Raw genomic sequence first — 12,356 nt, 5'->3', positions numbered from 1 at the left:
TGTCGGGGGAGGAGACGTGTTACTAACGTGTTTGCAGGAGAGTGAGGTCATGACCCACACTACTCTGACTCTGACTGGTTGCTTTGGATGGGTAGCTTTAGGCATGAGGCAGGTGATTGGGTAGTTTTAGGCTTCAAATATAAAAAAAAACATAACAGAAAAGACTAAAAAACACTACAATTGTTCCCAGAATATGACGTGGATCCATCTCAGAAATTACAGAAACATGCTGGAATACTTTGTCTTCTTCTACTGTTTTATTTCCAGCAGATTCGACGCTCCACAGCAGGTGGAACCAGTTTGCACATCAAAAAAGAAAAAAATTATTCTGATAAATGCTTTGGGGCTCGTAAACACGCACGTTTAACTGGATCACTTTATTTAGTGTCTGTGGAAACAGGTTTCTAATCAACTGGATTCAAAAATTATTATACATGTAGCTCCTGTGTCGTGTCGAACTAAAGAAGTGACCAAAACTGTACTGTGATAACACACACAAAAAAATAGAAAATAGTAAACAGGAAATAAATGTTTGATGAGAATTAATATCTGTAGAAATGAAGTTGGCTTCAAGCATGATCAGACCTCCGTCCACATGACGAGTCCTCCCAGTGGAACCAGTGGACAGCTTCTACTGGCCGCACTGGGACCAGACTGAGCAACAGAGAATAAGTGAATAAATCAGTGGAGGAACTGAATCCAGGACAGTTTGACAGAGTTCATGAAAAATAGATCGGAGGACGACAGGAAGAACGCTGACGGTCTCTGAGCTGGAGAGGATGACCACAGTCTCATGAATTTACAGATAACACACACACACACACACACACACACACACACACACACACACACACACACACACACACACAGACACACACACACACACACAGACACACACACACACACACACAGCCACGTGCTCCAGTTCTCATTTCCAACAGTCTGGTGATTTTATGTTTTCATATATTCATGCAGGACTTTCAGTGAGCAAGTAGGACGTTTACTCTGTGTGTGTGTGTGTGTGTGTGTGTCTGTGTGTGTGTGTGTGTGTGTGTGTGTGTGTGTGTGTGTGTGTGTGTGTGTGTGTGCGTGCGTGTGTGTGCGTGCGTGCGTGCGTGTGTGTGTGTGTGTGAGAGAGAGAGAGAGAGAGAGAGAGAGAAATCCTGAATTGTGAGGTAGAAAATCTAAATTCTTTTTTAACAATGTATAAAAAAACGTGTCCTTTATATTTTCCATAAATTTCCATAAATTCTTGAATGCAGTGTGGAGGATCTGACGCATGAACATATGTATTCACAGAAGTTTTTTAATTAAAACTGCAGGTTCTCAGTCTGAGCACTTAAAATACAGCAGCTCAGTCAGTGCTGCAGTAACTGAGTTAAAAATGCACTTTATTATATAATATTTCCAACTGGTATTTGTGAATTTTATTTAGCATTATTTTTGTTCATGTCTGCTGTGAAAATGACCTTACTGCACTCTTCTGTACCTCCTGAGCTTCTGTAACACCCTCTGGTTTGTGCCTCACAGGGACGTTTTGCTTTGCAGAAGTTAAGTTGTGCAGGACAGTGCTGCTGTACTATTTTATCTGGAAATTGAGTCATTTCAGTCGTAACCTTTGTTTGTCAGGGCTGTCCACCAAGGTTTTCTTTGGTCAAATCAGATTTGACTGTCCTGTACAAATGTTTCATCCTTTTTACTGTGCTGTGTGCTTTCCTATATAAACCTACTGATTTCTTATTTCAGCAGGACTTAAACATTCATGAAGCTTTTGACCTGACTTTATACCAACACACCATTTCCACCGGTGTATCCTCACACGTTATCCAGGTAAAACTCATGTTAATGAAGTGTGTGTAACTGTGTCATTATCAGAAAATGATCTGATCTGTCTGACCACATCTGGAGGTCGTCTGGCTCACGTTGTTAGGTCAGAGTCAGTCAACACAATCTGTACAACGTGCTGCCATCTGCACACATAACACTGATACAGATATTTGTTTTTTGCAAACATCAAATATAGGTTGTTGTTTAAAATCAGAGAGAAACTAAAACTGTAAAAGATGCGTTACTTGACAGAACTGTGCGGAAAAAGGAATCAGTGATAAACATTAAGAATACACTCAAGCCTGATTTACTAAGAAAAGTGCTAAATTGTGTGTTCATTCTAACATATTACACGTTTGGTTGGTGTGTGTTTAGCAGGTGATCAACTAAGAATAATTGCCTAAATGACAGCAGGTGTAAACACGGTGGAGACAGCAGGATTTAAATGAGGGTTTGCATCTTTTACAGGTTTTCACCATCGGGAATTTGAACAGAAAACAGACTGACTGCTAATGCAAAATGAAATTTGATCTCATGGAGGCAAATGAACACAAACAAACAACATACTGTTGAGCTACAGCAAAAGAAAAAAGAACAACAGATGAAAATAATAATAATAATAATAATAATCATCATCATCATCATCATAAATCCATTGCTCAGGAGGTGTGAGCTGTGTCTTCTGTAGCCTGAGTGTTCAGGTGGGACTCGGGTCATTGTCATTCAGACCAGGCAGCTGGTCGGCCTCTATCTGATCTGACAGCAGCCATAAATGCTCTGACAAGAGGGATCGAAGACGGGGGACAGGCAGTACTGAGATCCCTCAGTCCAAACGGTCCCACAGCAGAGCAGCTGGGGACCAGAGAGGGAGGAGAGGAGCGCACTGAGGAGCAGCCTGCCAAAAAAAACCCAGTTCAAAATCTGATGCTGGCGACGAGAAGGAAATAATAAAGGTCAGTGTTAATTTTCTTTAGACTACAGCAGCTGTGAATGTTCAGTTTCATTTGGCTGAAATAAATTTATGTTTAATCATGGTGTTTTTCTGCTTCAAGGAATATTGAATGCAAATAAAAATAAATGCATCCCTGAAACAGCTCATGAGGAAAGACTTTAAATCAGAGTGTCTCCTCCTCGTCTCAATAACAGCAGCCAGCTGTGCACCGCTGGGCCGATAAGCACCTTCCTTTCAAACATATTAAAAAGAGACGCAGTCACAGTCACCACAAATTATTTTCTGGCTCAGTAAATCACAACGTGGGCATTTTCATTTCCAGTATTTTACACACTTGGGTAGAAATGACCCATATTGCAAATTCATTAAGGCAAATGTCCTAAATGGACAGTGTGTGCTGTCTTGAATGTCCTCACTGCGCACGGTTAATAGATCAGCTTATACGTTTGCGGGTGATATGACGTTTGCACGCATTTTTACTCACACAAACCTCTAGTAAATCAGGCCTCGTATCACCACCACTGTGGTATTTTCCATTCTTTAGCGTTACAGACGTCTCTAAGCGTCCTGATAAAGGAGGATATTAAGGTTGAATTAAACCGAAGAAGAAGAAACAGTGACGGAGGTTTAAATGTGAACGTTTTTCTGCTCTCTTGTTCAGGTCAACAGGAGTCAAGTGGACGAGCGAGCCAATTAGATCAGTGGATGAATCTGTGCGTGTAATTATGTGTGGGTGTTCCTGTATGCATACATTAATGTGTGTAACATGTGTGTGGGTCCTTCCCTCCTCATTAAACTGAACATCATGACAGCAGCAAAAACCTCCTCCTCCCCTCTTCTTCTTCTTCTTTTTCTTCTTCTTCTTCTTTTTCTTCTTCTTCTTCTTCTTCTTCTTCTTCTTCTTCTTCTTCTTCTTCTTCTCCTCTGTCAGTCTTTACACAATTTAAGAGACCCGTCGAGGTTTAAAGAGAGAAAAGTGTTCCATTTATCTACCTGAGAGGAAACACACGGCAGGTTTTAATGAGCTGTCACTCTCACAGCTTCATTCAATCAGCTCAAAAGGGAAAAAAAAGACTAAATTAGCATCTCGGAGGTTTCCACACTGAAAAGCTGCTGAAATCTGTGATTTTCTGGTTTCTAATTTTAAGAAGAGACTCGCAGCGAGGTGCAGTTGGCATAGCTGCCTTCATAATGAGGTCCTTTAACCCTTTAACCCTATAGATTGCTGCAGCTGAAGCCACTTATTAAAGGCTTCTTACCTGAACAGGGATCTTTACTTCCTCAGATTCACACACACATGCTGACGCTGCTGCGCTGACTTTGGTTGTCTCAAACTCACTGAAACTAACTCAGGATCAACTTCAGCTGCTATTCTACTTTCCACGTCTGTGAGTGGGAGGGTCTGCATAATGAAGTTATGCACCTCTCTGCTCCAATCACCTGTGCACACCTGTATAAGGACGTCTAACCTTCTCCCATTCGTCTCAGTTCTCATGACCTCCTCCACACCCAAGACCCCGTTCTCACTGTTTCTGCAGGAAGCTCAGTGATCGTCACTGTGGTCGCTCAACAAGTAGGTCCCACGTTCAACCTCATCCATTCCAGGTTTCCTCTATAGGAACCTCACTCTTCTTCCCCGTATCCACCTGGGTCTCTGCCAGGAACACTGGGGGACAAAGCACCAAAGCTCATCGAGACATGTCCCCACCCTGTCTCACCCCTCAGGTTTCTAACCCTGCAGCTCGATGACAAACTGACCACCTTCATCCCTCACCTCGACTCCCTCATCCCTCTCCTCCATCCCTACATCCCTGTCTTCGACCAGTCTTCCACACTCACAAGAAAAGATAAAGACAAGACGATTGTTGAGAAACAATTTTCCTCTGAGAATGTCTCATGCTTCTTAAATTCGGTTCCTGTTAAACAGCCTTTGTCTCTTCTCAGGCTGAGACTGAAGATCTTGAAATGTTCTTTTTTGTCTCACTGCATTGATCTTAAATTTGTTTTAAATAATCAGCTCTTGCGATAACAGTGAGATCTAAAAGAAAACTTAAATTTGTCTCAGTGATCAAATTAAATTCTTGTTGCTCCAAACAGTCATCAAGGAGAAACCTGAGACGCCCCTGAGCTTAAAATAACAATCTCATTTATTTCTAATAAGATGAAGAAAAGATGATTGTGAGAAACAATTTTCCTCTGTGAATTTCTCATGCTTCTTAAATTCGGCTCCAGACAAATAGCCTTTGTCTCGTCATCTCTTATGATCACAGTGAGATATAAAAGAAAACTCAGTTGTCTTAAATAAAAAAATTATGATTTTGAGAAACACAATTTTTCTCTGTGTTGGTATGAAATGTATACTCAGATTTATCAATAATCCATGTGTCTCTGTTGGGTATTGATTGAACCAATCATAAGAAATCTGACCTGTATAGAGCCTGAAGCACAGAAGATCTACTGGACTTTAAATTAAATATATGTGATATATAATGAAACACAGATACTGTCGAGCTTCACGTCTCTGTTTAAATATAAAATCCTCCTTCAGTCTGTTTCCTCTGATCTGCTCTCAACATCCTCCTGTTCTGCTGCTGATCATTTCGTTGGAGGTCGTTGACCCTCAAACCTCATCTCCGTGCTGCTGACAGGGGGCCCAACCTCTGGCCCCCGGGCTGATTGAAGGGCTGCCAGGTTGAAAAACGCCAGAAAATTACAAAAGGATGATGAATGTGTTCCTCAAGAGACGTTCAGGAGCGTCACATCAAGAGGATTCAAACCAGACAGGTTGTCACCTGAAAAGCTGATATCTCCCACCTCTGTATTTCCATTGTGATGCATTCACTGACTGATATAAGTAAGTATTTCTTATTTTCTACACCTTTTCTTGGACTTTGTCGCACTGTGTTCTCACATACATGATGATGAATACCTGCTGTCGTGTCTGTTATTAAAAATCAACGCGCGTCAATCAGCTTCTGATCAATAAAAGTCTGGTATCATTTCAAACAGTTTGACCTGCTGCTGCAGCCAATCAGACGTCCACATTTAGACTGGAGACAGCCTCCATCGACTGACACACGAGACTAAGTGTGTGTGTGTGTGTGTGTGTGTGTGTGTGTGTGTGTGTGTGTGTGTGTGTGTGTACCTGCAGCTTGCGTTCATGGTCTCCACTGCAGAGCGAGTTGAGAGAAACCTTGAAGGTTTTCCACACCGGGTTCAGATTATTCATAACAGTCTGAGACAGAGAGACACAAATGTTGTTGATGAGTGATTAAAACTGACACAAGATCAGTTATTTCACATGTTTGCATCACTTTGTGTCTGAACTGACTTTCTTAGCTCTGTCAGACAGACAGGTAACAGTGAGACACGTCCACACAGCGCTGTGAGGAGCCGAAAACCAAAAACCTTTCAGGGAAATGATCAAATCCAGTTTACAGACCAGCCACAAGTGAGTCTGCAACATTTCCACCATGTTTCCATGCACACTAGTATCCAGGTTATGACCTGGTTTATCAAGTGTCCTAGTTATGAATCAAAAAAATCACAAAAATGTGATCAAGCTTAAAATCTTAGACCTCAAAACAAACACGTCTGGAAGAAAAGGCCCTTTTATATTGGTCTTTCAGCGACAGGAGATCAATCTAAAACCTATAACTGTTTCTCTGGAAAACTATTAGTTAGTTCTATAGTTTTGCTGTGCAGAGTTGTGGAGATATCAGCTGTAGAGATGTCTGCCTTCTCTTCAATTTGATGGAACTAAGCACCAAAAAATAAGTCTGAAACGTGTGTCTCTGTTGTCTCTGTCCAGAAACCATGAGCTGCTCACTCAAGATCATCAGCAGACCTTGTTGGAGCAGGAACTACTTTCTTTCTCATAGAAAAGAAGTAGTTTCACTTGACTCTACTGCAGTAAAAAAGAAATATATCTACAAAACTCTGCAACTCAAACCAAAACAAACTGATGTGCGTGTCTGACAGAAAGAGCTGTGTGAGGTCGGGGTGTGTGTCTGTACCTCGGTCCTGTAGACGAGCTGCAGCGTGGCGTCATCGTTCAGCCTGTAGATCTCCAGAAACGGGTCGGATTTACTGAAGAAGTCCTGTGAACACACACACACACACACACACACACACACACACACACACACACACACAAATGAAACCAGATCGAGTGACACAAACTGAGGCAGATCTGAAGAATAAACAGTCACATGTATGTTTGTGAAGCTGTTGGTTGTATTTTCAGCATATTTACAGCAGCAGATGGTCAGTTACTACAAACACACACACACACACACACACACACGCACACACAGGCGCGCACACAAACACATGGGCACACACACACACCTTGTCATCCAGTTTCCTGGCGCTGAAGGAGAGTTCGATGTAGTCGTCGTTCCCTGTCAGCTCCTCTGCTGTGATCTGCAAACACACACACACACACACACACACACACACACACACACACACACACACACACACACACACACACACACACACACACCTTTAATTGTGCTGTAATTAACAAACACTGAATATTCAGATCAAACAACAGCAGCAGTCAGACAAACACGACTGTAAACCATAAAAATACTCATTGATCTTAATTATTGATGCATTCTTTTGTTAATGGAACCCCTAGAAAGGGTTCTGGGTAGAACTGCTACACCATAGCAGGGTCTCTGTAGAACCTCTCACAGGGGTTTCTGGGTGAAACGTTTCACATATGGTTCTAACTATAACCTTTCATTTTAGGTTCTAGGTAGAACTGTCTGATAGGGTTCCAACTGGAAGCCTTATAAAATATTTGTACTAAATGAGTCACTCGAAGGAAAAATCAGATTTATCATCTGCGAGGAAAAAAAGTGATCCCGTAACAGAGATGAGAGTTTTCAGGTTTGAGTCACTTTATTAAAATGAGACGTTCTGTTTTGTTCCCTGAAGCACCAACACATTTATGCGTGTCAGCAGCAGAGACAAGACAGATGATAGATTACATTTAATAAACAGAACAATATTCACATTTAACAACAAATCAGCCTGCAGGTGTTTCTGTGACAGATTATAAACATCTATATATTCAGTTTGTGTTTATTATCATGGAAACAGACAGAACACGGAGAACCTGGAGAGACACGAGGAGAACACAGAGAGATGAAGAGAACACAGAGAGACGAAGAGAACACACAAGAGAACCTTTTTTATTCCAAGGGTTTTATCTAGAACACACTCAGTCAGTTCTACTGAGAACTTTTTTATATTCCAAGGGTTTGGGGTTCTACAGAGAACATTTTTATATTAAGGTACAAAGAACTTTTAACAAACCCTTGATGAAAGAGTTCTTCAAGGATTTCAACAATCCTTGACAAACATTTTCTTCAGAAAAGGGTTCTTCAGTAGCAAATGGTTCTGGGTAGAACCTCAGCCCTTCAGGAAGAACCAGAGGAACCCTTGGTGAAGCCTTATTATAGGAAGTTGTACGTAAAGAATTAAGAAGAAAAGGATGTAAGACATTAACAAGGAAGAAGGAGGCGAGGAAGGAGACATGAGATGAAAGGAAGGACAGGAAAGAGAGTGAAGGGATTAAGGAAAGGAAAGAAGGAAAACAAATAGAGAAGACAGTTTCTGTCTGAACTGATCTGAGGTCTGTTGTTTCCTGTCAGATTGAAAATTATGAAGGACAACTCGTCCCTGCAGAGAGACAACAACCTTCAACACCAAAGAGCTGAAAGATAATAAATGATGAGTTCATTTGTCTGAAAATGAGCTCATTACACAAAAATCTACAAATTCATAAAAACAGAAAGCGGCAGAGAATTTTTACAGACTGAAGAAGATTCAGGCTGAAGCTCAAACACAACGGACAGAAGAACGGAGAACTGAGAAACAAGAACCTTCAACACGAAAGACAGGAAAGAGCGATAAAGAGACGCAAAGAAAGACGTCAAAACTGAGAGACATCAAGGACAGCAGGAAGGAGAGAGGGAAATATTGAAAGAGAGGACAGTGGAAATTAACAAATGACATGTTTAAGAAAGGATGGAAAGAAAGAAACAAACAAAAAGAAAGAAAGAAAAGAGGAACGAGTGAAAAAACTAAGAAAGGAAAGAATCTGAGTGAAGAAAGAACCAAAGAGGACTGAGAAAAGAAGGAAAGAACAAAGAAAACAAACAGAAAGATTAAAGAATAAACAAATAAAAGCTCTGCTTCGCCGCTTCCTGTTCAGAAATCCTTTCAAAATAAATCCTCCTGGAGCGTTTCATGTGTCCACGGAGGTGAAAAGAAACATCAGAGGGGGATTTTCTGCTGGAAAAATGAACAAATCAATCCGGTCCAGCTGAGAGGATCAGAGTCATCAGAACTGATTGGAAAACCACAGAACCAGAACCAGAACCAGAGACAATCCTGCTGCCTGTCTGATGGAGGTTTTCAAACAAACTTTATGAGAAAGAAAAGAAAAGAGGAACCAAGAAACCCAAACTGAACAAACAGGACCTGATCCCTCACTGGCTTCCCACCCATCAACAATAACAGCTGCTGGAGCTCGACGTGGACAGATTTTATAAATTTTTTTATTGCAGATTTCTATTTTATATTCATGGTTCTCTCTCGTTTTTTCTCTTTAATCGTTCTGTGTTTATCATGAGAGAATTCCCGTCATTAGCCTGAATCTGTGTCTGACGCAGGATCAGAGGAAGAGACGGAGGAATCAGTGAGAGGAGGTGAAGCTCACCGTGATGATGGCTTTACCCACAGTGCCTCCTGGTCTCAGCAGAGCTTTGGACAATTTCCTCTGATGGACGATCTGTAAAACACACACACACACACACACACACACACACACACACACACACACACACACACACACACACACAGGTTAATAAACTTTTTTTCATCAGGGTCATTTTTTATCATTGTACAACACAGGATTGGACAAAGACATGAGAGTTATGTTCCCTTCATGCTCTCTTTCTCTCTTTCCCCTCAGGACCTTTCTTTATTTATTCATCTGGCACCTTCAGTATTTCAAGAAAAAGCCACCGAGCCACAGACGCAGGCGATGATGCACATTTTAGGTGACAAAATAAATATTTTTTGGTGTGTAGGCTCTGTACACCATAAAATCAAATGCTCACATGAATTAATTGTAATAGGTGGCAAAAAGTTTTAAGTTTAAGCTTTACTGAACATGACATAATTATTTCTTATTCTTAAAATTATTAAGTTCTGTCCTGTAAAAAAAAGTTGAGAAAGCTTTGAAGGCAGTTGTCTTCACTAGATCTTCAAGTTTTGAATCAAACTCTCAAAAGTTTTAAAAAGTTTTGAAATAAACCCAACAAAGTTTTGCAGACCTGTGATCTTTTGTTGAGATGATTTACTTTTCTCCTTTTGATAAAAATGAATTTTGAGTTTTAGAAACCAACCTAAAAAACATATTTTAAAAATTCTTCACAGTGAACTATGAACCTTTATTATTTGGATGCTTGAAAATTGAATTAAGAATTATTTCAACAAAATATTATGACTTGGTAAAACTTTCTTAGAACTTAAGTTGGGCTCAAAACTCAAATCTATTGAAACTGCAAGTTTAAGTTTTCTAAACTTTGTCATTTTACAGTGTGTTAACTTGTGAATGAAAGTTGCATTTACTGACAATATTTGAGTTGGTTTAATCAAATATTTTAATTTACTGTAATCAAAGAGAACATGTGACACTTTCAACTTAAAGTCAAAAACTGTGACAACCGATTGCCTCTGAATGTTTTTCAAATATTGCTAACTTATTTGGGTTTACAGTGTATTTTTACAGGTAAAGAATATATGAATCGATTCATGCTGTAAAAAAAAATAGTTGAGAAAACTGAACATGTCAAGGCAAAGTACTGCAATAGATTTTTGATTTTTAAATAAATTTTAATATTTTGCTGACCTTAGTGAAGATAATTAACTTTTCTTCTTTAGATAATCTTCGAGTTTTAAAAAAGTCAAAAATAATAATAACAATAGTCACAGCGAGCTGTGAACTCGATGCCTCATTATAATGATGTTTTCTCAAACATTTTTCCTTTTTCAAAAACGTGATTTGGTTCTTGATTTCGATAACATTGTGATTAATTGTGCAGCCCTTCTGAACAGCAATCAACCAATCAAATGATCTGACAAAGAAAAGGATCCAGGCTCTGTTGCTGTTTCTGGCCCGTAATAAACCCGACCAATCGTTTAATTCGACCCAAATCAGCTCAGGAGAATCAGCTCCACCCGCTGTTTGTCTCCATCAGCTGATGAACTCATCGTCACACAACAGGAGCGGATGAAAACATTCAGTCATGTTTTTATTTTGATGATTTTAGGAAAAGATTTGAGCTTCGTTTGGACGAAACCATGACCACAGAACGTCCTCACGTGGAGACGTACAGTCTGCTGGTGCAGGTCTGCAGGTCTCAGAGCGAAAACCACAACTAAGACAAACTGGATTTGATGCAGGTCAGTGGGTTCAGGTCTGCAGCTCTTGTAGAATCTGTTTCTCTCTCTGTCTTTATGAAACAAACTCAAACCTGCAGCATCAGCAGCATGAAAAGCCGCCATTTTCCTTCAGTGTGGATCTGAAGCTCCGCCCCCTCTCTCCCTCCTCCTGCGTGCCAGTGTTTTCTCAGGGTTTCAGGCCTGTTAGCAGAAACCTCCATCTGGCCGCAGAGGAGCTGGCAGCCGAACCGAGCGACGCTGCTGGCAGAGGCCGAGACGAAGAGATGAAGACAAAGAGGAGAAGGAGGAGGAGGAGGAAGAGGAGGAGGAGGCTGGAGTCTCCAACCGTCATCACAGACTCGGCTCCTCTTCTTTTGCTCTGCATATTAAAACTCTTCCAGTTTCTCCCTCTGCAGGAAACTGACAACAGTCTGCAGGAAATCCTCCGTCACCCCAAACAGACTGTAACTTCAGCTCATAATGAGACGGACAGCAGGTGGAGTTTCATCCTCACTCTTCATCAGTCTGTTCAGCTCCTCAAGTAAAGGACCGAACAACACCAACATTTATTTTTACACACTGTTTCTTATGTTTTCACTTTTCTTCCATCAGCCCTGAGTCTGAATGAAAAGATTTTACTGATTCTGGGTTTGAAACCAAATCACAAGATTGTCCAAAAAAATCAGCTCATATTATTTTATACAACATATTATTTTACTGATGAAGTGTCAGCGTGAACCGAGCAGAATTTTAATGTATTTTGTTTGGATGTTTGTTGTCTTTTTCTGCACATGTAAAGACAAAGACCAAAAACTACAAGAAAAAGAAAAGAGTCATTTAAGAAGCTTTAGAAGGCTTGAGAATCCAGGCGGAGGAATACTGAGTGTTTTTCTATTTTCATCTTTGTTGTGAATATCGTGAGTGTGTCTCAGCCCGTCATCTGACAGCTTCAGTGATGAACTTCTAGAGAACGAAGATAATAAAAATGTCAAATCCACAGACGCAGAGTCAGATGGTTGTGGAGGATATTTTCAGTTTATTATCAGCTGCGTTCAGGCTGTAATGGAGCCTCTGATGGGGTTTTAATGTTCTGACTGAAAAAAAAATCCAT

General features: G+C 40.5%; 1 protein-coding gene across 1 annotated transcript in view; it reads right to left on the bottom strand.

Moving 5' to 3' along the window:
- Positions 1-12,356, bottom strand: part of cpne4a (copine IVa) — a 74,283-nt gene that overhangs the window by 28,772 nt on the left and 33,155 nt on the right. The window contains exons 4-7 of the mRNA XM_084727357.1: positions 9,516-9,587; positions 7,130-7,204; positions 6,796-6,879; positions 5,925-6,014 (exon numbers count right to left, since the gene is read on the bottom strand). Coding sequence (XP_084583483.1) covers positions 5,925-6,014; positions 6,796-6,879; positions 7,130-7,204; positions 9,516-9,587 — 321 coding nt within the window. The remainder of the gene's footprint in view (positions 1-5,924; positions 6,015-6,795; positions 6,880-7,129; positions 7,205-9,515; positions 9,588-12,356) is intronic.

The sequence above is a fragment of the Lutjanus erythropterus genome, chromosome 9, assembly GCF_056507025.1.
Source record: "Lutjanus erythropterus isolate fLutEry1 chromosome 9, fLutEry1.hap2, whole genome shotgun sequence".
Lineage (NCBI taxonomy): Eukaryota > Metazoa > Chordata > Actinopteri > Lutjaniformes > Lutjanidae > Lutjanus > Lutjanus erythropterus.
The sequence above is the reverse complement of the archived record's forward strand: the minus strand, read 5'-3'. Positions and strand labels throughout refer to the sequence as shown.